The following is a 22,909-nucleotide window of genomic DNA, read 5'->3' as shown; positions in this document are numbered from 1 at the left end:
TGTGTTTGGCCTGAGCCTCCATATCCACAGCAAGGTGCCTCAGTGGTTGTTCCCAGACACCCCACCCCAGACTTAGTGAGCTCTCCAGGATGGCGGCAAGACACGCTCCCCTCTCTCCTCCCCAGCTGCTGGGGGCTGCCGAGGCAAAGGATCTGATCCCCTCCACACCCTGGGCTGCCTCTGCGCTAAGACTGCCAGCCAGGAGCAGCCCTGGGTTCTCCCCCTGCCCCCAAACCCTCCCTCCTCGGCAGCCCCCCCAGGCTGCTGGGCCACTCACCTCGGACGTGTGAGCCGGGAGCCCAGCGACTTTCCCACACTTTGGCCCCATTCACAGTGTTAAGCGGCCCACAAAGGCCAGGCGTGTGCCTCGGAGGCCGCGCTGCCATCTGGCCCACACGCGGGGAGGGAGCCAGCGAGCCTTTCATCCGGCCGGGCTGAGATTTAACACCATTCATTTCATATTTCCCACAACTCAAAATTGGATCAAAGCTGCTCCTGTCAGGGGGAGGGGGTGGAGGGAGGGAGGAGGCATCTCCGCCACAGACCACCCGCCACCCTCACCTCCACCCCGGCCCACTGCAGGTGGGCATACAGTTGGGGTGGTGGGGGCCGGACCACTTCTGCTGGCACGTGTCTCCTCTGGGCCAAAAGCTGGCTCAGGGGAGGCAGCCAGGGCAAGGCACACACCCCCAGACAACTGCCCCTCCAAAGCCAGGAGGCAGGGGAAGGGTCCCAGCTTGGGTGCTGCTCTCAGTTCTGGGCAGGACTCTGGGGCGCCACTGCCAGCAGCCGGACAGTCAGGCATATGTGGGCTCAGGTGGGGGCTGCAGCCACAGCCCACCCCTTACTCCTGCGTTCCCTTTTCCTGACCAAGCTCCTCCTTGGCACCGGGTGCTGGGCTGGCAGGGTGTGGGAATGGGGACACAGGAGACTCAGCCACTCTGCTCTCCACCCACAGCCTGGCCCCCAGGGAGTCCATAAGCAGGCCAGCTGCCCAGCACAAGCCCTACTTTGGCTGAGCGTCACCAGGTCCCCCTTGTAGCCTGTGGGAGCTGCCAGATGGACTGTGGAGCAAAGCACAGAGCCTCTGTCCTCCGCACACCCACCCCCATTTTGCCCAGGTACCCTCTGCCCTTTGGCATCAACCAGATATGGCCAGATATCTGTGGCAGGGGTCCCCCTGCTCAAAGAGGAGCCCAGGCCCAAGGCAGGAACCTCAGGGTCACCTGCGTCCCACAGCCAACCTGGGCCTGTGTCCCCTTCAGGAGAGGTGCTTCAGGGGAGAAGCAAGTGCCAAAGGGTGAAGGTGGGCTGCCTTCTATCTCGATCCAAAGTCATCTGACATTTCCACCCCCAGAGCCCCTCACCTAATCCATCCCAGGGGTGACCAGGGGCTCTCAGGGCTGTCTTGGGCTGACTCCAAGCCAAGCCTGCCCACTATCTTCCTGCTTCCTAGACAGGGCCCTCTCTGGGTCACCAAAGGCTTCCTGTGCTACGTACTTCTTGAGCAGGTCCACCAAGCAGGCCACTCAAAGCTGCGAGTCCCTGCCAAGACCTTTGTTAGGGCCCTGCGATTCCCAGTCGCACTCAGAGGTGGCTGCTGTCCAGGGAACTGTGCTCCTGGATTTGAACTCCAGCTAATGTGCCCTGATGCCAACTGCTGGCTCCCAGGACTGAAGCCCTGCTCCCCCTTAGACCTTCTTGGATCCTGCCCTGCCCCTAGAAGGCAGGCCCAGCCCCACCCCCTTGCTCAGTCCCTACAGAACGGGATTCCTGGCTGCAGAGAATCAGAGGACAGTGACTATTCTGGGTGGAGGGGTGCTCCAAGCAGCCACTCCCCTAGGACCCAGGGTGGGGCTGGCCCCCAAGTTGTCACTGGCCCTCAGCTGGGCTGACCAGGGACCAGGATCAGCGGTTCCGCTAGTGGGTCTGAGCTGGTACAGCATTTGTGTGAGCTCCAGGCCGGGGCCTCATGTCTGCCTCCTGGCACCCCTTCCCCACCACTGGCAAAGTGCTTAAGGACAGCAGACCTTATAGGTGCCCCCAGGGCTGAAATAGGACAGCACGTGGCTGAGGCTTTCCCCCCGTCCCACAGGAGCAGTGACCACACACCTGTAAGGAGCATGCCTGGAGCCACTGTGACGGCCAGCCAGATGGGGGTGGGGTGGGGCCACGCTGGCCACCTGTTGGTTCAGAGCACCCCAGATGCTACAGCCTGATAAGCCTTAGCTCCCCAGAGGAGGGGGCGCAGAAGCTCCTGGAAGGCATCTCAGGGACTCTGGCTCCCTAAAGCTACCCAAAGCCCAGCCTAGGAGGTGCAGCGGCCCATTTTCCAGCTCTTAAGTCACATGTCCCAGGTGACAGCCTGGGGACTTGCCACATATGCCAGTAGGTCTGATGCTGAGAGCCCCCCTTCCACCTGAGCAGAGGGAGGTGGCTGTATCTGCTTCCTCCGTTACCCCTCCCCTGAGGGCAGCAGGTCCCTGCTTGGGAGGGTGTCCATCCCTCTGGAAGCTGCCGCACTTGTACATTCTAGAGCTCTCTCCGTATCTGCGCTCCTGTCCTCTGCAAGCCAGCAGCGCGGAGTCGCTGGGGAGGGGGCTGTAGGGAGAGAGGGGGACTGGGGAGGCGAGGGGCGGGGAGGGCGCCGCTCCTTCCTGCCCCCCGCCCTCGTCCCTGCGGCCTGGGAAAAGGCAGCATATTGAGGCGCGGGGCTCCCAGCATCAGGCCCCGGGATGCTAATGAGGGCGAGCGCGTTCCCACAGCCCGGACATTGTGCCGCGCGGCCCACCTGCTCCTCGGGGAGCGCCCATTGTGCCCGCGCCAATTCACAGGCAATTTAGCGTGCGCTAATGGGCCGGCGCCTTTGTGCGGCCCGCGCCGTCATTGGCCGCGGAGTGTGGGAACGGCCGCGGCACCCGGGCCCCAGGCGCCAGCCCGCCGCCCGCGCCTATATAGGGGCCGGGATCCGCGCCAGCCCGGGACGCGCCAGCTCCGCTCCCTGCCGCGTTGCCACCTCGCCTCTCCCCGCGCCAGGCATGGCTCCCAGCACCGTGGCCGTGGAGCTGCTCAGCCCCAAAGAGAAAAACCGAGTAAGTGCGCGGCCGGTCTGGCGCGCGGTCCCCGCGACCCCTGCGCTGGCGTGGCCCGAGCCCGGCTGACGCCCCCTCCTCCCGCCTGCAGCTGCGAAAACCGGTGGTGGAGAAGATGCGCCGCGACCGCATCAACAGCAGCATCGAGCAGTTGAAGCTGCTGCTGGAGCAGGAGTTCGCGCGCCACCAGCCCAACTCCAAGCTGGAGAAGGCCGACATCCTGGAGATGGCCGTCAGTTACCTGAAACACAGCAAAGGTGAGCCGCCCTGCGTCCAGGAGTCGGGCCGCGCGACCGGCTCACCGCCGCCCCGCGCTCCCTGACCCTTTTCACCGGCGCCCCGCTCATCGCTGCCCACCTCCCTGCGCCCCCAGTCCCGTTGCCCAATCCCCCGCTCCCCGCGCCCCGGCTCACCGCGGTCCCTGCTCACCGCTGTCCCCGGGCCCCGGACCCCGCTCACCGCGGTCCCCGCTCCCCGCTCACCGCGGTCCCCGCTCCCCGCAGCCTTCGCCGCCGCCGCCCCCGGCCCCAAGAGCTTGCACCAGGACTATAGCGAAGGCTACTCGTGGTGCCTGCAGGAGGCCGTGCAGTTCCTGACGCTGCACGCGGCCAGCGATACGCAGATGAAGCTGCTGTACCATTTCCAGCGACCCCCGGCCGCAACCGCTGCGCCCGCCAAGGAGCCCAAGGCGCCCAGCCCCGCGCCTGCGCCTGCCCCGGCCAAGGCCGCCACTGCCGCCGCTGCTCGACAACCCGTCTGTGGCCTCTGGCGGCCTTGGTGACCAGCGAGACCGCAGGCGGCCGCCCAGCCCCGAGGACAAGAGGGCCGGGGCGTTCCTCTGGCAGGGGAAGAGCCTTCCCATCGGCTGTGCGGCCTCAGGCTTGGATGCACCCCTTCTCCGGAAGGCTCTCTCTCTCCAGGCTGGCCGGCCAGCAGGAGAGTCATTCTCAGAGAATGCGTGCAGAGTCCTTGTCATTTAGGACAATCGGGCCCGTCTTCTGCCAAATGTCTGACCCTATGGGGTTGCTCTATGTTTGCATTTCAGCAAGTGACTTCTGGGAAGTCCCCACTGCAGGGGTTCTATGATATTTGTAGATGGCGGGGCTCGGCCAGCCGGCGCCCCGAGTTGTGTGTAGAGGGCTTTCTCAGATCCGGTGCTGCCAGCGGCATTTGCCTTTTGTGAAGGCGGAACTCAAGGTGTATCCTCATAGGAAGGAGAGCGTCAGCCAGGATGGGCGTGGGGCTAGGCAGAGCCAGGCCAAAAGGCCCTACATCTGCTTGGTTGTCTGGTCGGGGCTCACAGTGGGCTGCGTGGGGCGGGTGGGGGTCTCCGCCATGATCCTTAAAGGATTTCTGTGTGGGTGGGTGCACGTGGGCACGACTTTGTACTCAGAATTTGAACTCTCGGTCATGTGGGAACCACAGGGCTGTTCTGGAGACTGATAATAAAATCTGATTGTTCAGCCCTCTCGCGATCTGTCTCTGTGCCGCACACATGTCCTTGGTAGCCACCAGGCAGGCGGGTTGGCAGGGATGCAGAGGAGTAGGCACTATTGTGATATATGCAGCCACAGGTGGGCGCTGTCCTTGCTAATGACCCCCTGGACACCCGAAGAAGGGCTGGGCTCCGGCTGAGGAGGGAGGGAGGAGGGGGAAGCAGAGGAGAAGCAGGGGTGCTAGGAAGCAGGGTTGACCGGCAGGGAGGGAAGAGAAGCTGGGAATGAGGAGTGAGGGGACAAGTAGGTGGGGCCGGAAGTGACTGGGAGTCAGGGAAGCAAGGGAGAGGCAGGCTGGAGGGGAGAGGGTCTCTGAACACCTTGGGTCCCCTTGTGCAGTAAGGGGGCGTGGCGGGGCGCCTGGGTTCCTGCCTTAGACCTCTCACTAGCTCTCTGCAGGTGGGGGTGAGAGTGGAGGCTAAAAGGGACCCCATAGCCTGAAGCACTCTCACCGCAGTCAAAGGGGTTTAGTCGTGCCAAACACGAAAGACATTCCCCTCCACGGTCCTCCCCACACATCTGGAGCCCCTGTGTCCCTGGACCAGCCCCTGGGGCACCTTCCTGGCCAGCCCAGAGGTGGCTGGCCTGCCTCCCTGCAGGTTGACCACTCACCAGGGCTGAGACAGGCAGTGCTGGCAACAGGAGGGCCAGCCCTCGCCTCAGAAAGGGCAGCTGTCTATTTTTAGGCAGGCACAGGGTGTTGGTTGAGTCTGCAGAGACCCAGAAGCACCCAGGCCAGCCGGCCCTCCTTCCTCCTCAGCACCTCTCTTGGCCCTGCCTTCCAACCCTTTCTGTCCACTCTGGAGGGGAGGTCCACAGCACCCCTTCCAGAGGAGCACAGTGCTGCTCTGCCCTCGGGTCCCTGCTGAGCCCTGGGAGCAGCCCCTCCCACACCCACAAGTTTACTGTTTGTGTGCCAGACACGTGGTTGAACCATCCCTGTGGGTGTGTTTCCAGGCCAGCCTGGTGGCCAGGCCAGCCTGCCAGGCTGCCTCCCTCTCCTGAAGCCCTGCCTGAATCACCCTGGAGCTCTGAGTCTGTGCTGCTCACAGGTCTGTGTTCCAATGGGCCTTGCCAGGCAGCCTGTGGTATGCTCAGACAGAGGCTGAGGTCGAAACCCAAAGTAACTGGCCCAGGAGTTTGGCACCGAGGAGGCAGGTGCCAAAGGTACCTGACATACTGTCTGCTTCCAACCCTGGGCTCCTTCGCAAAGCTACCACTGCCTTTTAGGGGTACACGTCCCTTAAGAGTCTCCAAGCCTTCCACGGTTTCCAGAGATGGGCCCTGAAGTCTGTCCCCAACACCATCTGGGAGCTTTCTCAGCTTGTTCCCTGCAAACTCCCACAGACTCCATCTTCCACGAGGAAGATGCTTTCCCCTGCACTCTGAGGATCTCGCCATCAAAACACACTTGCCCAGCTGCAAGGGTATCTGCCACCCCGGTGGGGTGGGGGAGGGGGCCCTAGAGAGCAAGGTACCCAACTCTCCCCGTTTGCATGGGATTTTTGGCAGCGACGGGCCTGTGCTCCTAGGGAACCAGTCTGGTGGGGTCACAAGCGCCTTCGCGTGCAGGAGTTGGTCTCTCTGGTGGTCTGCACGTTCCAGGTGCCCTCTTTGCACTAGCTCATATCACACGAGGTCAGCAGCCAGCTAGCTCAGTGAAAGAACAGAGACGACGACAGCCCAGAGGTTTTGCGTTCAGTTGCCTCGCTGTCTTCGCTCTTAAGACCCCCGCCCGCCGGCCTGTGTCCTCCCTCCAGTCTTCACCGCGGCGGCGGCGGCGGGAGGGGCGGGGCCGGCGCGGACGCTCATTAGCATAATCTATGCGCGGGAGGCGTTTAGCAGTCAAATATATGCGCATATATCTCCATGGCTGATGAGGCTGGCCGGGCACTTTCAAAATGGCGGAGTGTGGAGCGAGCGGCAGCGGGAGCAGCGGGGACAGCCTGGACAAGAGCATCACGCTGCCCCCCGACGAGATCTTCCGCAACCTGGAGAACGCCAAGCGCTTCGCCATAGACATAGGTCGCCGCGGGCTGGCACAGGGAGAAGGGCGGCGTGGGCAGGCGTGGGTGCGGGCGGCGGGGCCGGAGGGCCGGGGTGGTGGCAAGGACGAAGGGCGGGGCGCGGGCCGCTGGTGCCGCACGGCCTGTCGGGCCTTGTGGTCTACGACGGCTGGCGCGTACAGCCTTTCGGTCCTTGTAGTCTGTGGGCTGCCGGCGCGCGCGCCCTTGCCGCGGCGACCGGACTGCAGCTCCCAGCAGGCGCCGCGTGGCCGGAGCAGGGCATGCCGGGGCTCGCAGTCCTGAGGGAGAAGCAGCCGGGCGGCCGCCCTGGCACTCCGCCTCGGAGCGGGGGTGGGGTGGGGTTCGGCCGCCGCGCGGGGCGTCTCCCCGCTGGCGGGAGATCGGGGACCCAGTATCTGGGGCCAGGGTTTTGGAGGACTCGACCCCCACGGGGCCCTCTTCCCTCCCCGACGCGCTGACGCCTGCCGGCGATCGATTTCTCAGATGTGGTCGCTGAGGCGCGGAGACCCGGCTGGTCAGTGGCCAGTCCAGGCTTCAGCCTGAGCGCCCGGGACCCCCACGCGCCTGGCCAGGCATGGCCGCTCAGTAAACGCTGGGACTGACCGTGCGATCCTCCCCGGAGGGGTTGGGCCGCCCCGCCCCCCGTCTTTGGGAGTCCCTGGAATCAGGGGCTTGGGTGGAAGGCATCCAGGGAAGTGGGAAGCGCCTTGAGTCCCAACCTGCAAAGCGCGAAGCCGGGCGGAGCCTAGCAGAGGGCGGGCATGGGCAGCTCTGTGAGCGGGAGCTCGTCCTCCTTGGGGGAGACTTGCCAGAACGATGCCCTCGTGGACGTTGGGCTGGAAGACGGTGAGCGGAGGCCCAGCTTGGGGGCTCGATTGAGCCCTACCGCTGTCCTCTGAGCCCTGCTCACTCCGGAGGTGACCCCAATCCACTGGTCCTGTGCTCTGAGCTTCTAAACTTGGTGCTGCTGCTGCCCTAGCTCTGGGAGTTCTGCTCCAGCCAGCCGCACCTAACTGGTTTCTGAAGTGCTCCCAAAAAGTTCCTGGCCACAAGTCTTACCTCGATTGTTTGGTGTGGCCCCAGCTTGTCTCTGCAAAGGGAGGAGTGCCTGCCTGTCCTCCCTAATCAAGGTTCCTTGGCAGACCCAAAGGGATGTTTCCAGTGTTTGTATTTATTTCCTCTCTGAAATCCGCCATTCCCGCCGCCCTCCACCTCCGGTCTGGGTCCTCTGTCTGTTAAGGACATGTTCATTGCTAGTAAGGACTGACTTTTGCTAGTGCAGCTAGCTGCTGAAGGACCACTTGGGGCAGTGGTCCTCAGCCGGGAATCTGCAAAGCCAGAGTGCTTGTCAGTGTTCGGTTTACAAGCAGGCTCCCTCTTTTGTCTCCCCTCCCCAAGCCTCTCCATCCAGGAGGGCTCAGCTGCAGGGTCCTCAGAGAGCCCCTTCCTCTCTGTGGTGGGGCACCCCTGTCTGCTGGTGGAGTCCCTGCTTCAAAAGCCTCAGGGAGGCTTTGTATCAACACATACTTGAAGCTGATTTGACACCAGCTTTTTGTTTTGTTTTAGTTTTGGCTGCACTCAGTCTGTGTTGCTGCACGGACTTTGTCTAGTTGCAGGCTTCTCACTGTGGTGACTTTCCTTGTTGCAGAGCATGGGCTCTGGGGTGCTCAGGCTTCAGGAGTTAGTTGCAGCTCACTGCAGAGGCCCAGCTCAGTCATGGTGGCTCACAGGCTGAGTTGCTCTTTGGCACATGGGGCCTTCCCAGACCAAGGACCGAACCTGTGTCTCCTAGACATGGATTCTTATCCACTGTGCCACCAGGGAAGCTCTGACTCCAGGTTTCTCCTGGGCCGGGGGAGGGTTCCTTGGGTGAAGCGGAAGGGGCCGCAGGGCGAGAATGTGTGCAGCGATGTCCTACACCTCTGGGTGCCTAGAGAGGAGGGACTGCGCACCCAGGCCCCCAGGGATCTGGATGAACGGGTCTTGGCTCAGGTTCCTCCCATCAGTCAGAGATGCTGTGGGCCCCAAGGTGGGGAGGGTGGGGTGGGCAGGAGGCCTGGAGAGCCCATGGTGTCCACCAGAGAGCACAGTGCTGTGTGGGTGTACCTGGTCACTGCCCTTGTCTGCTGTGGCGTGTGGAGCCGGGGGGAGGACAGGTTGACGTGCAGTCTAATCCCAGGGGACCTGAGAGCAGCCGGGATCTCCTGGTCCCCGCAGGCTCCTGCATGCTGCCCTGTGAGCATATCTGGGCTCAGACAGAGCAAAGGCTGCACCCACACCACTGACCCCTTCTGCTGCTCTCAGCAGGGCTGGGTGACAAGTCTGGGCAGGGCCAGGCTTCTCCCACTTGGTGCACATGATGTGCAGTGCACAGAACCCAGCTAACCACACCCCCCAGGGTCCCCCACAAACCATCACAGTCATGGCTGTGATATGTAGCTGACCTGGAGAACACACCATCTGCAGTTGGATTTCTGTGACCAGAGAGTCTGTTGATAGTAACTTCTGATGAGCTTGTCAGATAGGTCTTCATCCCTTTGCATTTGCCGGTGTGTGCATGATTTTTTTTGGCCACGCCATGTGGCATGTAGTATCTTAGTTCCCCAATCAGGGATCGACTGAACCGGCGGGTGGGGAGCAGTCTTACCCACTGGACCTCCAGGGAGGTCCTGTATTGCCTCTTTTTAGGAAAAGATTTGTTCATAGAGGTGAATCCGGCAACAGGCATTTCAGTGAAAGGTGCTGCGGGCCAAGCTGGGATTGGGGGCAGGGAGGAGGGATAAGGAGGCTTAAAGCCAAGTTCTGTGTCTTAAGCTCATGGCCTCGGGATGGGAGCAAGCCCAGGACAGTGGATTCAGTAACTGGACGTGGGCCCCTCCGTGCCTGATGAGGCTGGCTCACAGGATGTCTCTGGAGGTCCTGTCCACGCTGCCACGTGGGCGGCTCCAACCAGGACAGTGCGCTTGGTCTCAGAAATGGGGCTTTGATTTTTGTTACCTGGAAGAGCCGTGGCCCTCGGGTACAGGGGTGTTTCCAGATGCGTGTTGTGACTTGAGCATTTCCTGTATGCTCCCTTGGTGTTGTGTCACAAAACAATGGTTGTTGATGATTTTAACCTTCCTCTCATGACGAGGGCTTCCTCCTTATTTTTGTCGGGCCTTCTGAGAAGCACAGTTTGTTCTGAAGTCGCTTTGCAGAGCTGAGCCTTTGCCTCTCTCTACTCTGTGTGTGGTTGGCTGCTTTCACAGCCCTGCATCACCTGGAGCCTCCCTGATGCCTCCTCTCTGACTCCAGAAAGGACCACTCTGGGCATCTTTTTAACTTGCCCAAAGGCCTCATCTGCTTCCTGATGTTCCATTCTCGGTCACATGCCAGGGGCGTTAACGAGTCCTGCTGCTGATCTCCCTGGCGACTCCAGGCTTCGGGTGGCTGCTCCCGGGGCCCTTCCTTCCATGTTCCTGGTGAAAACAGTCCCTCCCCAACCTGTCCACTCTGATAAATGCTCCTTTTAGTGCCTCTTCCACCGCTTCTCCATGGACTGTCAAGGGTGTGCTTTTCAGTGAAAACAGTAGATTCATCAACTTTTTCCTTTGGTTCATCCTCATGATCAAAGCTTGAAACCGAATTTTCCTAAACCACCAGCAGTCACTGAGGTCACCCAGAAGCAGCCCTGTCTCTTTGCTCCTCTAGGAGAGACAGACAGTTACCACTTCAGCTGGGCTCTGAGGAAGAACAGACCTTTCTTTTCAAGGAAGGCAAAGGGTTGGGGTCTCATAGTTCACTCCCTTCCTCTGTTTGGTGCCCTGCAGGCTTTTCAAGTTCAAGTAGCACCAAACACCTCGTGGGCAGGACCCAGGTCTGGCAGAGGAGGGCCTGTGGAGGGGCAGCCTCAGGTCCCTTCCAGCCGCTCCTGAATCTGCCGCGTCCGTGTCTCCCCCGCAGGCGGGTCACTGACCAAGCTGGCCTACTACTCCACCGTGCAGCACAAAGTCGCCAAGGTGCGGTCCTTCGACTACTCTGGCAAGGTGAGCTTATGGGAGGGGCCTGGGCAGGCCCTGGCACTGTTGAATGCTCACACCCCTCTGTGCCTCCTAGCTCAGCTCCCCTTCTGCCCCCGCTCATGCCCCTGGCTCCCACATGCGTCAGCACTGCTGTGGGTGCTTGGGGCTGTGTCTCAGCGTTGCCCCCTCCCCAAGGCAATGCACACACGCAGTCCCCCAACTTCTCCCCAGGACACAGAGCAGGACCACGAGCCACCCTATGAGATCTCAGTCCAAGAGGAGGTAACCGCCAGGCTGCACTTTGTAAAGTTTGAAAACACCTACATAGAAGCCTGCCTGGACTTCATTAAAGACCACCTCGTCAACACTGAGACCAAGGTCATCCAGGCGACTGGGGGTGGGGCATACAAGTTCAAAGACCTCATCGAAGAAAAGCTGCAGTTGAAGTAAGTATGGACCTTGGGATGGGGTGCGGTGAGAGCTCAGAGGCTGGTTGGCCTCGGCTCATGGGTCGGGCTCTGAAGTAATGACCACAGTGGCCCAGCTGCTATACACCCCCTCCTCCCTGCTCTGGGGATTCCTGAGACCCCACGACCATAGTGAGACTTTGGGGAGCTGCCAGGGGCCATGGGCCTGAGGTCAGGCTCTGGGCCAGCTGCAGTGGGATTTGGGTGGCCAAACCTCAGGAAGGGAACTGTGCAGGGGAGTGGGGGGGCGAGGGCTGAAAGGGAGGGGAACCCCGAGACCAAGTCTGCCCGCTCCCGTGGTGACATGAGGCTCCCTGGCCCACTGGATGGAGGCTCTGGGGTCCATGGGCACACCAGCTCCAGTGAGCGGGCCCTTCTCTCTCAGGGTTGACAAGGAGGATGTGATGACCTGCCTGATCAAGGGCTGCAACTTTGTGCTGAAGAACATCCCACACGAAGCCTTCGTGTACCAGAAAGACTCCGACCCTGAGTTCCGGTTTCAGACGAACCACCCCAACATCTTCCCATATCTCCTGGTCAACATCGGCTCAGGGGTCTCTATCGTGAAGGTGTGGCCTGGCTTGTGGAAGAGGGCGGGGCTTCCACAGTGGCGTGTCGAGCCCTGGCTATGTGTCAGAGCTGTGCTAGGCATAGGGACACAGGCACACTTGGGCCTGGCTCTGGTGTTCATGGGCCACAGGCAGAGTGCTGGACACCAGCTGGCTGTGGGAGGTGGCATCTCTACTCCCACCATGAGCACCTGCCAAGCGTCCCCAGACTTGGCCTCCAAGAGGGCTGTAACACGGGTAGGGGATACCCCGAGTCGCCACATCTGCTGGCCGCAGGACCTGCTGGCCGGTGGCTGGGGGCCTGCTTGCTGATGCATCTGCCCTTGTTCTGCTCCAGGTGGAGACAGAGGACAGGTTCGAGTGGATTGGCGGCAGCTCCATCGGGGGCGGCACCTTCTGGGGGCTTGGGGCTCTGCTCACCAAGACAAAGGTATTTTGGCTACTAGGGTTGGATGCTTCTGGCTGCAGTTCCCTCCAGAAAGGGAAGGCTGTGGGGTTGGGGCTTGTGCTTGGCGGGGGTTGTGTGCAAGTGGCTCTCCCCTTGGTCTCTTCCTGTTACTTAGCCTCAGGAGGATGGGCATCTGAATGGCCAGAGCATCACCCGGCTGGGTGCTCCAAAGAGGATGCCCACCTCCCCCTGCCCCGCGCCCCCAGGGCCATGTCTTGAGATGGCCCCGGTTGGCGGCTGGCATCCTTCACGTGCTGTGGGGCTGGCTGGGGAGCTCCGCCAGCTCGCGGTCCCTGACAGCCCCATCTGCTCTGTCCCCCAGAAGTTTGATGAGCTGCTGCAGCTGGCCTCCAGAGGCCAGCACACGAATGTGGACATGCTGGTTCAGGACATCTATGGAGGGGCCCACGAGACCCTGGGGCTAAGCGGCAACCTCATCGCCAGCAGCTTCGGGAAGTCTGCCACCGCGGACCAAGGTACTGGCCCTGCGCCTGCTCTCGCTCACCGCGGTGCACAGCGCCCACCCGGCTGCCTGCCCAGCGCACTGCTTCCGTCCCCCAGAGTTCTCCAAGGAGGACATGGCCAAGAGCCTGCTGCACATGATCAGCAATGACATCGGGCAGCTCGCCTGCCTCTACGCCAGGCTCCACTGCCTGGACCGCGTGTACTTTGGCGGCTTTTTCATCCGCGGCCATCCGGTCACCATGCGTACCATCACCTACAGCATCAACTTCTTCTCCAAGGTAACAAGCTGCACTGCCTTCCTGGCCCTGCCCGCCCTCAGCCCAGCCTCCCCTCTACCGTGTCTCTAAAACTAGCAGGCCTGAGGGGAGGGGGCAGCGAGGCAGGACCAGAAACTGAGTGCCCCAAACACCAGCCCGCAGCCCCTTCCCACCCTCTAGCTTTGGGTGTCCTGTGTTTGGGGCGCCGTGGCCGTCCCTGAGTTTGGCATGTTGCTAAGGGTGAGGTCCAGGGACTGCCTCTCACAGAGCTCTGGGTGAGCTTTGAGGCTGGGGTGCTGCGGGGGCGTGTCATACCTGGTGGGCACAGGAAACTGGGTGGCTATCTGTTTTTGTGGAAGACGCTCCACATGCTCTAGGTGGTAGGCTTTTAAACTCCATGTGTGCGTACAGTCCCGGGGGCCAGTGCACTGTGGGCAGGCTTCACCGTGTTGGGAGGGAGGCCTCCTGCCTCAGGTGGATGTGTGTTCTTGGGCCAAGTGCTGTGTGTGCGAGGCTGGCTTCAGGGCTGTTTCTGTGGCAGGGGGAGGTCCAGGCACTGTTCCTGAGGCACGAAGGCTACCTGGGCGCCATCGGAGCCTTCCTCAAAGGAGCCGAGCAAGACAGTGAGTGCAGCCCGGCTATGGGTCCTGGCCCGTGTCCAGCAATGCCAGAAGGGGAGGTTTCAGGGAGGCTGTGAGTGGGATGTGGGGGCTTCATGGGCCCCTCCCAGCAGTGGCAGGAACTTTTCCTGTGATCGCTGAGGAGCCAGTGGAAACCAACTCACATGGGTGCCATGTAATCAGCCCACAGGATCCTCGTGCATGGCGGGCTTCATGCAGAGGCTCCACACACGTGACGTTGGCCCTCCTGCACCCTTTGGCCCCTTGCCACCATCTCTCCAGCTGTTGAGATGTGCTTCCGGTCTGTCCTCTTTGAAGGACACGTGAAGGAGTCGCAGGTGTGATTCTGTCCCCAGAAGCGCAAGGCAGGCTTCTTTGGGATCAACACCAATCAGAGTGGCATGGGCTGACCTCACCGTGTCCTTGAGTCCAGTTTCTTACGTGAGATGAGATAAACCAGGGAGGCCTTTCAGAAGCTTGGAAAGGTCTCAGTGATTATCTTGCCAGGTCTCTGAGCCCATGAGAAATAGCACAGCAGAACAGCCTGGCACCAGGGAGACCTTCAGTGGCTGGTCCTCCAGATGTGGCCCAGCCATCCCCGGCTTGTAGCTTGCCGAGCTGCTCGCCCCCTGACGTTGGGTCTCTTGTCCTGCAGACCCAAACCAGTACAGCTGGGGAGAAAACTACGCCGGCAGCTCCGGGCTCATGAGCTCATCGCCCGAGCTCTGCCCCACCCAGCGGGCAAGGAGCGGCACTGTGAGTACGGAGTCAGGGGCCTTGGGTCCCACGTGCGCCACCTCTGTGGACTCTCTGTGGTCCCCCAAGAGAGGCCCTGTGTTGCTGCAGCCAGGCTCAATCCTGCCCCTTCCTGGTGCAGGCCGGTCTCAAACCACATACTCTGGGGGTTGAAGAGTGATGTTTGTACCTGCAGCTGACTTTCCTCCTTCCTTCTATAACATCTCAGCTTTTACAGACATTTAGCTGGAGCCCCAGAGCCATGCAGTCCTTCCCGTGTCTGCAGAACAAAGATAAAGTTTAGGGAGGCTGGGGATCTCTCTCCAGAGCTCTGGCCCGTTTACAGCACAATCAAGTGAAAACCCAGTGGGACCCCTTCTCTTAAGTCATGTTCTCTGCACGACAGCTCCCCAGCAGTCCCTGGCGTGGAGAGCTTGCTGTCCTTGGGAAATACTGCCTGTTGCTCAGTCTCCCCTTGGGCTGAGGAGGCCTGTGAAGCTGATGTGGAGTGGGGCTTTAAGGTGGGACTGGGCAGTCTCACATGACCCACCCTGGCCCAGGGCACTGTTTGAACGCTGTTGCTGGCTTGTTGACAGCACATCCCAAATAGCCCAGGAGCGGCTGTGAGAACCACGTGGGGCAGGAGGACAGGCCAAGCCTGCAGGAGCCGGGTCTGGGCCTGCGGGTCGGGGCGCCTCCTTCAGGACAAGCCTGTGGGCTGTTTGGAGGAAAGACTGCTTTTCATTTGTGGATGTAGTTTCTAAAAAGTTGGCATAAACATGGTGAGAATGTGCATCATCCACGTCTCTCTCCTGGGGGAGCCCCCGACATGTGGCAGCCCTGGTTCCCAGGCGAGGCCCATGCTCCACGCTGCGTCCTTTACACCCAGCCCAGCCATGCAGGGTAGCTGGGTCCTTTCTGAGTGCAGGTGCCTAGGGCAGGGGTGGTGAGGCCCAGGCCTGGTCAGAGCTGTGACTGATTTTCAGAGGAAGGCCCAACATCCTCCAGGCCCCGTTTCTGATTCTCGGAGGGCAGGCAATGCAGATCCCTGCTCTACAGGTTGCAAAACTAAATGGGCAGGTGGGAAGGCTAGAAACCCTTCAGCCAGCCCTAACGTGCACACAGTCACCCTCTAGGACCTGCGCCCATCTGGTGTGCTGGGCTCCCTGCAGCCTTTCGGGTGGGTGTGGGGATCCCCACTGTGTCCTAGAGATGCTTCTCTGAGTATCGTGGCCTAGATGAGGTCCAGCTCAGATCTGAGCTCCCACCCATCAGGGAGGTGGGGGAGCCCTTGTAGGCCGGCCCAGCTGGAGACCGCCACCTTTGACCCCCTTGGGAACACGGCAGCTTTCACTCTGCTGAACACACGTTCAGGGGCATCCTCGAAACCAGTCCTTCCCTCATGGGGTGGATCTTCTCATCCCGACCATCCCTGGCTCCAAGCACACCTGCTGCCCCAACCCACTAGTGGGCCCGTCAGAAGCACTCCTAGGGGGGCAGTTCCCTGGAGGGTTGTGGGGGCACCTGGCGGGCGAGCCCGAGCTCGCTCCTGTGGCCTTGGAATGGCTGCCCGCCCCAGTTCTCATCTGAGGTCAGGGCCGAGTACATGGAACCCTTTATTCCCATGACACTGGCGTCAGCCTCGAGTGTCCAGGCCCTCTCAGCGTGGTGGGAGCAGTGGCTTGGCACTGGGACCTCAGGAGGGGCAGTGTGTCCTTGCTGGAGAACTGGCTCTGGGCAGGAGCTGCAGGACGGGCCCCCTGGGCAGGGAGTGAGGATGGTGGCAGTGGCACCCCCAGTAGGAGAGGTGAGGACCAGGCAGGTGGCTGTGTGCACAGGGTCCCGAGCTTAGAGCACAGCACACAGGGTGCAGCAGGAGAACAGAGGGTGTCCAGGAGGTCAGGGCGTCAGGCTCAGGCCCGACAAGTGGAGGGGACACCCACCTGAGAGAGGACGTGAGGGGCCCAGAGATGGGGGGAATGGGGCTGTCCACTTACCATGGGACAGCTTCCCTTTGTGCAGAGAAGCCGGTTCTTAAACTTGCAGGAGCGGGTTTTGATTTTTCTGAAAAGACATGGCTGACGGACCTACCTGCTTCTCATCCTTCCAGTTCGACTTGCTGGAAATGGACCGGTTGGAGAGGCCACTGGTCAACCTGCCTCTCCTTCTGGACCCATCCTCCTATGTACCCGACACAGTTGACCTCACGGATGACGCCCTGGCCCGCAAGTACTGGCTCACCTGCTTTGAGGAGGCCCTGGACGGGGTGAGGATCAGAGCTGGTGGGGTAGGGGTGGGGTGAGGGATGGGAACGGAGCTGGACATCCCCCCAGGAGTAAGACACCCAACCGTCAGGAAAGGTGACTGTGGGCCTTTGAACACGGCCATCTCTGAATGCCTCGGGTTCCCAAGGGGTCACTAGAGGCATGGTGAAGGACAGGGACTTTTCCAGGAGCTGTTTATTTGCAGCATTGTTTATAGTTCAGAAATGTGGCTCTCCGTCGTATCTGGTTGGGACATGGTGTCAGCGAAGCTCATCCTCACTGGCTCGCCTGGCAACCCGTGTTTCCTGAGAAGGCAGGCGGGTTGCAGAGGCACAGGAGCAGCAGGGGCTGGCCCCGGGACTCAGGCTAGTCACATCTCAAGGCCACAGAGCCCCCTAGGAGCACCTCCTTCTCCATGGAGCCCCTGAGAGAGGCCCATGGGATCTGTCCTCAGAGTGAGGGTCCCGCCCTGCCCACACGGACTCTGAGGATGGTCCAGAATTGCCTGTCCCCTTGGCCAGATGGGAGCTGGTGGCTGGTGGGCCCCGGGGATCATATCGGAGGACATGAACATGAGCTTTGGGTCAGGGCAGTGGCGACCCCGTTTCCAAATGGCAGGGGAAGCCCCCAGTGGCTGCCATGGCAGGCGGGTGAGCCTGCCATCCATGGGCTTGGGGCTGCCCTAAGCACCGCTGGCCACCCTGTCCTTGATAGGTCGTAAAACGTGCTGTGGCAAGCCAACCGGGCTCTGTGGACGCAGCCGAGAGGGCCGAGAAGTTCCGGCAGAAGTACTGGAACAAGCTGCAGACGCTGCGGCACCAGCCCTTGTGAGTGGCCCCTGCACCCACCCAGGCCAGGTTCCGGAAGCTGGGTGCCCTTCCCCCACGCTTGGGGGCCCTAAGCACAGCCCGGTGCCTACCCAGCCTCACCACCCACTGGCTTCCTGGGCTTCTCCTATTGGCATCTGACACCTTGAGGACATCTCTGGAGGTGGAGGGCGCAATGGGCAGGTACTTGGCTGTCCAGCCCACTCAGCCACTTTCCACCTGGCTCTGTCCCCAGCGCTTATGGGACCCTGACTGTGCGCAGCCTCCTGGACACGAGAGAGCACTGTCTGAACGAGTTTAACTTCCCAGACCCCTATTCCAAGGTAAGCACTGCCTTCTCGTGGGTGAGCGGGTGCATGCTTGTGGGTGAGCAGGTCCATGCTTATGGGGAGGTGCGGGGTCCTGGCAACAGGCTGTACCCTAGAGTCGCCCTGGTGAGGCCTCATCCCCTAGAAGCCCTGGGCAGCCTGTCAGCAGCATCAACTGTGGATCGATCGCAGGCAGCATGGTGACTATCTCAGCAGAGCAGAGTCGCGGGTCTGACGAGCAGCTGGTATGGCTGTGGGTGATGGCGCCTCCTGAGGTCGGCCTGGACGCTCAGAATTGGTGCCTGAGGATGTCTGTTCTGCTGACAGGCCTTCCAGGGCCTGGTAGGCGGCCTGGAGGCACCTCCTTGGGCTCTTTGACCAGGAGGCCACATGCCCAGGAGCAGTGGGAGGGGTCAAGGGCCAGCATGACACACAGGCTTCTGCCCACCACCCTCCCCAGCACACAGGGGTCTGGGACGGGATCTGTGTGCTGAGGGTTTCATGGTCAGATCAGCAGTGCCCATGAGGATCTGGGCCCCCGCCCTGGCTCTTCTCTGCTCTGCCCTGCCCTTGGCCATGGCACAGTCACCCCTGGGCCCCAGCCCTCAGGGTGCAGTTGAAACCTGCACCGACACCAGCGCCCCTGGCTCTCCCACCCCCACTGCCGTGCGTCAGTGCCATTTTTAAACTGACGTGGCCTGGGTGTGTTTGGTCTCCTGTGATGACGGCACTTGGGGTCTCCTGTCCCCTAGGGAGCAGGCCCACGGTTGGTGGTATTCCTGCAGGTCCCAGCAAGGTGCTGGGGGCTGGGGGAGGCTGGCCCATGTCTTCACATGTGTCTCCCCGCAGGTGAAGCAGAAGGACAACGGTGTGGCGCTGAAGTGTTTCCAGAGGGTGGTCAGTGCCCTGGACGCACTGGACTGGGAGGAGAGGCAGCTGGCCTTGGTGAAGGGGCTGCTGGCTGGCAACGTCTTTGACTGGGGTGCAAAAGCCGTCTCTGAGTAGGTGCCTCCCTGCCCCTGGCCTGTCCCGCCCCCTCTTTCCAGCTCAGGCTCAGAGCCGCAACCCCTTGGCCACATGTGGCCCTGGGTGGCCCCAACCCCTGCCTCAGCTGGCTCAGCTTGGCCCACCAGCAGTGGGTCTCAGCAGATGGGGTACAGCTCAGGCCCTGCTGGACACCTGTGGCCTCAGGAGTGGACGGGACAGGCACGGGGGTCAGCCTTCCCATCCATAGGAGAGCAGGCGTGTGGGTTTTTTCAGTGGGAAACTCCACGTTTACGGTGGCCATGTAGAGTAGATGGAGGTGGTACAGGGTGTGTGGAGGAAGCATGTCCCTCACCAAGTTCAGCAGCCCTGGGTCACGGGGTGCGCCTCCCAGGACCCCCATCCCCCGTTCAGTGCCTTCCCTGGGCTCACCTCCGTCTCCACAGAAGCGGCACTGCCATGCAGGGGCCTCACCCGGTCCAACCCTGGGTGCTTCTGGACCCGGGCTCCTCGGAAAGCCGCCACCTCCCTTCCTGCCCACATACCTGCCACCCCTTGGGCGAGGCTGGTGGCCGGCACTGCCCAGGGCCTGGCCTATGGCCGCAGCACGGAGGCTCCTGTACACCTCCCCCTCCCCGGTGGACGCGGCAGCAGTGATGGTGACCGTGCGCTCGTCCAGCTCGGGGCCTCAGGCAGCCAGCGCTGAGGTCGGGGCTGAGGTCAGGGAAGCTGATGTCGGGGGTGTGAGAGCCAGGGCTGAGTTCAGGGTCTAAGATCAGGAAGCTGAGGTCTGGGGCCTAAGGTCAGGAAGCTTAGGTCAGGGAGCTGAGGTCGGAGCTAAGATCAGGGAGCGGAGCTGAGGTCAGAGGCTACGGTCAGGGAGCTGAGACTGGGGGCTGAGGTCAGGGCTAAGCTAAGGTCTGGACTTTGGGTGACTGTTTGTGTCTTCCTCCCCGTGCAGTGTCCTTGAGTCTGACCCGCAGTTTGGGTTCGAGGAGGCAAAAAAGAAGCTGCAAGGTAGGGGCACCCAGGGCTTGCCTCTGGTCTGGAGACTCGGGGGAGAGTAGCGGGGGCCACGTGTCCCAACCAAGCCGGGGGCAGGTGAGAAACGGGCAGTGGGTGACCTCGTCCCTGTTCCCACAGAGCGGCCCTGGCTCGTGGACTCCTACAGCAAATGGCTGCAGAGACTGAAGGTACACAGCCGCCACACCTCTGTCCTGTGCCCTCGGGGCCTGGGGGCAGGGGGCTGAGCGGGGTTCCTAGGACGGGCGGCAGTGCAGGGGATGGACGCACAGCTGCCCAGGGGGGACCTGGGGTAAGCCAAGGGCTCACCAGTCTCCCCCGCCCCCAAGCTGGGAGTACAGGGTGACTTCCCTGCTCCGAGCCTGACTCCCACAGGACAGACATCAGGCCGCTGGCCTCAGCTCAGAGGTCCTTCAGGCCAGCTGTTCTGGAAGAGGCCGGGGCTGCCCCATGCCCCCGGCGCTGGCAAACCTGGCAGCCCTTGCCCAGCTGTGGGGAGTGGACTGTGGAGGTGTCTGGAACGCTTGGACGCGCCTGTTCCCAACTGAACGTCCTGGTTTTGTCTTACAGGGGCCCCCTCACAAATGTGCCTTAATTTTCGCAGATAACAGTGGAGTAGACGTCATTTTGGGAGTCTTCCCCTTTGTCAGGGAGCTTCTCTCTAGAGGGACGGAGGTGAGTGTAGGGGCCACACGGCAGGACCCTTGCCCCACGCGCCTGCGCCCGGTGGGGTTGGCGTTGCCCTGGGCTCCTCCGTGCGCAGGTAGGTGCCAGGGAGGCCGCGGCAGGGCGGGAGGAGAGGAAGAGACCCCACGTGTCGGGTTCCAGGGCTTATGTCAGCCTGACCTTGGTCAGCCTGACATGAGAGCTGTCCAGGCCGTGAGAGGTCGCCAGAAGCCATGCTCTTGGCCAGCAGCGCCCCCGGGGTGGAGGGGTGTGGGGCGGGCAGGTGAGCCCAGGCTGGCCTGGCACCATCATGGTTGCTAAAGAGCTGGGCATCCTGCCACAGGTCATCCTGGCGTGCAACTCAGGACCCGCCTTGAACGACGTGACCTATAGCGAATCCCTCATTGTGGCCGAGCGCATTGCAGCCATGGACCCCGTCATCCAGTAAGCTGTGTGGGAGGCTGGGCCCGGCACCCTGAGGGGGCAGGGGCAGGGGCCCGGGGGGGCAGCTTCCTGGGGTGTCACCTCACAGTGCCGACCCCTATGCTCGGCAGCTCGGCGCTCAGAGAAGAGAGGCTCCTGCTGGTGCAGACAGGCTCCAGCTCCCCATGCCTGGACCTCAGGTAGGTAGCCCTCCACTCCCAGGCCTCCTGGGCCCCCTGGGCGAGGCAGAAGTCAGCAGGGCTGGCCACAGCCCTGTGGCAGGGGACCTGCGAGGGTGGGTGGAGGGAGCAGGGGCCCTTTGTCCCCCTGTAAGTGGCGGGGCCATCTCCCCACCGGGGGTAGTTGCTCTCAGATAATCAGTTCATGGCTATAGAGCTCTCCATCCAGGGCTCCTAGAAGGTGGCGCCACCCATGTAAAGGCAACATGGGACTCTGGGTGTCAGCCTCTCCGTCTCTTCTTGTGACACCTCTCTGGTGTCGACTTCATCCCTCCCTGGGTGGGGGGGACAGTAAAACCCCATGCAAATAGAAAAGCATCACGAAGGCCCAGTTTTCAGGACAAGCCGCCTTGTAGAAATGAGCACAGCTGCCGCAAGTCCCCGAGGCCTTGATCCCCAGGTCTTGGGAGGGCGGCTGCCTGGCTGGTTGTCTGGGGAGCAGGCTGGACTCAGGGCCCACAAAGTTGGTGAGCTCAGGGTCACTGCCTTTGGCAGGAGGCGGGGTGTGACTCAGTGCAGGGCTCGAGGCCCCTGCCTGCACCTCCCTCACTGCCTCCTTCCTCCCCAAAGCCGCCTGGACAAGGGGCTGGCCGTGCTGGTGCGGGAGCGTGGTGCCGACCTGGTGGTCATTGAGGGCATGGGCCGTGCCGTCCATACCAACTACCATGCGGCGCTGTGCTGCGAGAGCCTGAAGCTGGCTGTCATCAAGAACTCCTGGCTGGCTGAGCGGCTGGGCGGCCAGCTCTTCAGTGTCATCTTCAAGTATGAGGTCCCAGCTGAGTGAGGCACGGCCCCCGGGCTACTCTGCTGGTCACGCGTCAGGAATGTATTTCGACTGCAACAGGGAACCGTGTTCAAATCAAAATATTTATATTGTGCTTCAGTGACTCGGAGCCGGGTGCGCCGGGGTGGGCCCAGTGCTCATGGCCTTGGGCTCAGTGTTCCTTTAATGCTGCCGTGTTCGTGGTGGGAGACACAACTTTTGTCCCATGAGACATTCGTATTGGAATCTATTTAACTGTTAAATAATCTTTTATATATATATACATATATATATATAAATATATATACATATCCGCCTCTGACAGGATGCCGAGGTCGGGGCGCAGCAAATAGAGTTTCCAGAGTGAGAATGGAGCGCCTCTGCCTTTGCTGTTTCCTGTGACGGGGGCCTGTCTACCCTCCTGGGAAGCCCGGCAGTGGGGTCTCTCCCTAGGTGGCCTCCAGAGTGTCTGGAGAAGACCTCCCCCCACGCCTGCCCTCCATGGCCCCAGGGACAGACTGGGCTCTGAGCAGCTCTCCTGACTCAAGAGCCTGCTGAGAGGACGCCCTGGCTTCGAGGACCCTCGAGGGCCCTTGGGCTTAGTGATGGGTCTGTTCTCCTGCTCAGAGCACCTCTGACCACGTGGGCGTCCAGGCTCAGAGCCCTGCCCGGCTCTGGAGGTTACTCCTCTCCCTCCGGACCCGTCCCTCAGGCTGCGCCGGACATGAGCTGCAGATGTTGGGTCGCTGCAGAAGTGGATGTGCAGGAGCTGTGAGGCTGCCTGCGTGTGCCAGGGTCTCGGGAGTGAGGAGTTACGTGAGGCCCTGCCACCACGGCTCCAGCCTCAGAACAGCCCTCTGCACTGGGAAGGACCAACGGCCCAGCACCCGGGGCCGCTGGAGAACCCAGCAACATGAGGACAAGCCGGCTGAGGAAGGCCAGCGAGGCTGTCCCTGCAGGGACCGGGGCCTGGTCCTCTTTCCCCAAGACCCCCTCACACCTGTGCTGCTGAGCCTGGGGAGCCAGGGCCCTGTACCCCATTCCAGGAGCCTCAGCTCGGTGGTCTGGGACCTACACCGAACCCCAAGGTGTGCGACATGTCTTGCACCTCAGCAGCCACCCCGGGTGACCTGAGTACTGGCCCTGCTCCTGGGTGGATCTCAGAGCTCTTACTGGGCCAGCAGAGAAGGGCCGGCTTTCCTGTGAGTGGCCGCCAGGGGGAGCAGAGGGCCCAG

At 61.8% G+C, this 22,909-nt stretch overlaps 2 protein-coding genes across 6 annotated transcripts; both read left to right on the top strand.

Annotated features, from left to right (window-relative positions):
- Positions 1–2,541: 2,541 nt before the first annotated feature.
- Positions 2,542–4,565, top strand: HES5 (hes family bHLH transcription factor 5). 2 transcript variants are annotated; one of them, XM_086342551.1, is made up of 3 exons: positions 2,542–3,092; positions 3,184–3,349; positions 3,596–4,565. In XM_086342551.1, the coding sequence occupies exons 1-3, from the start codon at positions 2,853–2,855 to the stop codon at positions 3,871–3,873; spliced, it is 684 nt and encodes a 227-aa protein (XP_086198677.1). In that variant the 5' UTR covers positions 2,542–2,852; the 3' UTR covers positions 3,874–4,565. The 2 variants fall into 2 exon arrangements, with proteins under 2 accessions (XP_086198677.1, XP_086198676.1); XM_086342550.1 differs by having other exon boundaries at positions 2,986–3,092; positions 3,670–4,565.
- A 1,915-nt stretch (positions 4,566–6,480) lies between these two features.
- On the top strand, positions 6,481–22,044 carry PANK4 (pantothenate kinase 4 (inactive)). 4 transcript variants are annotated; one of them, XR_015142749.1, is made up of 19 exons: positions 6,481–6,613; positions 10,558–10,640; positions 10,848–11,062; positions 11,469–11,652; positions 11,990–12,082; positions 12,423–12,576; positions 12,662–12,843; positions 13,364–13,445; positions 14,098–14,198; positions 16,288–16,443; positions 17,156–17,268; positions 17,504–17,591; positions 18,426–18,577; positions 19,522–19,577; positions 19,704–19,753; positions 20,188–20,258; positions 20,593–20,693; positions 20,804–20,872; positions 21,482–22,044. XR_015142749.1 is itself a non-coding variant. In XM_086342548.1 (19 exons), exons 1-19 carry the CDS (start codon positions 6,490–6,492, stop codon positions 21,693–21,695), a joined length of 2,322 nt encoding a protein of 773 aa, XP_086198674.1. In that variant the 5' UTR covers positions 6,481–6,489; the 3' UTR covers positions 21,696–22,044. The 4 variants fall into 4 exon arrangements, 2 of the variants coding, with proteins under 2 accessions (XP_086198674.1, XP_086198675.1); XR_015142750.1 differs by having other exon boundaries at positions 10,425–10,640; XM_086342548.1 differs by having other exon boundaries at positions 20,154–20,258.
- The last annotated feature ends 865 nt before the right edge of the window (positions 22,045–22,909 follow it).

This window comes from Bos grunniens, chromosome 16, assembly GCF_055505025.1.
Source record: "Bos grunniens cultivar Pamir isolate PY7600 chromosome 16, Bosgru_T2T1.0, whole genome shotgun sequence".
Taxonomy (NCBI): domain Eukaryota; kingdom Metazoa; phylum Chordata; class Mammalia; order Artiodactyla; family Bovidae; genus Bos; species Bos grunniens.
Note: the sequence above shows the minus strand (reverse complement) of the source record. Positions and strands in the feature narration are given on the sequence as shown.

Coding starts and splice junctions, on each gene's coding strand:
- HES5 (XM_086342550.1), top strand. CDS start 3,039: ATGGCTCCCAGCACCGTGGCCGTGGAGCTGCTCAGCCCCAAAGAGAAA. Junction 3,093..3,183: donor GCCCCAAAGAGAAAAACCGA/GTAAGTGCGCGG, acceptor TCCCGCCTGCAG/CTGCGAAAACCGGTGGTGGA. Junction 3,350..3,669: donor TTACCTGAAACACAGCAAAG/GTGAGCCGCCCT, acceptor TGGTGCCTGCAG/GAGGCCGTGCAGTTCCTGAC.
- PANK4 (XM_086342548.1), top strand. CDS start 6,490: ATGGCGGAGTGTGGAGCGAGCGGCAGCGGGAGCAGCGGGGACAGCCTG. Junction 18,578..19,521: donor GGTGCAAAAGCCGTCTCTGA/GTAGGTGCCTCC, acceptor CTCCCCGTGCAG/TGTCCTTGAGTCTGACCCGC. Junction 19,578..19,703: donor GGCAAAAAAGAAGCTGCAAG/GTAGGGGCACCC, acceptor CTGTTCCCACAG/AGCGGCCCTGGCTCGTGGAC.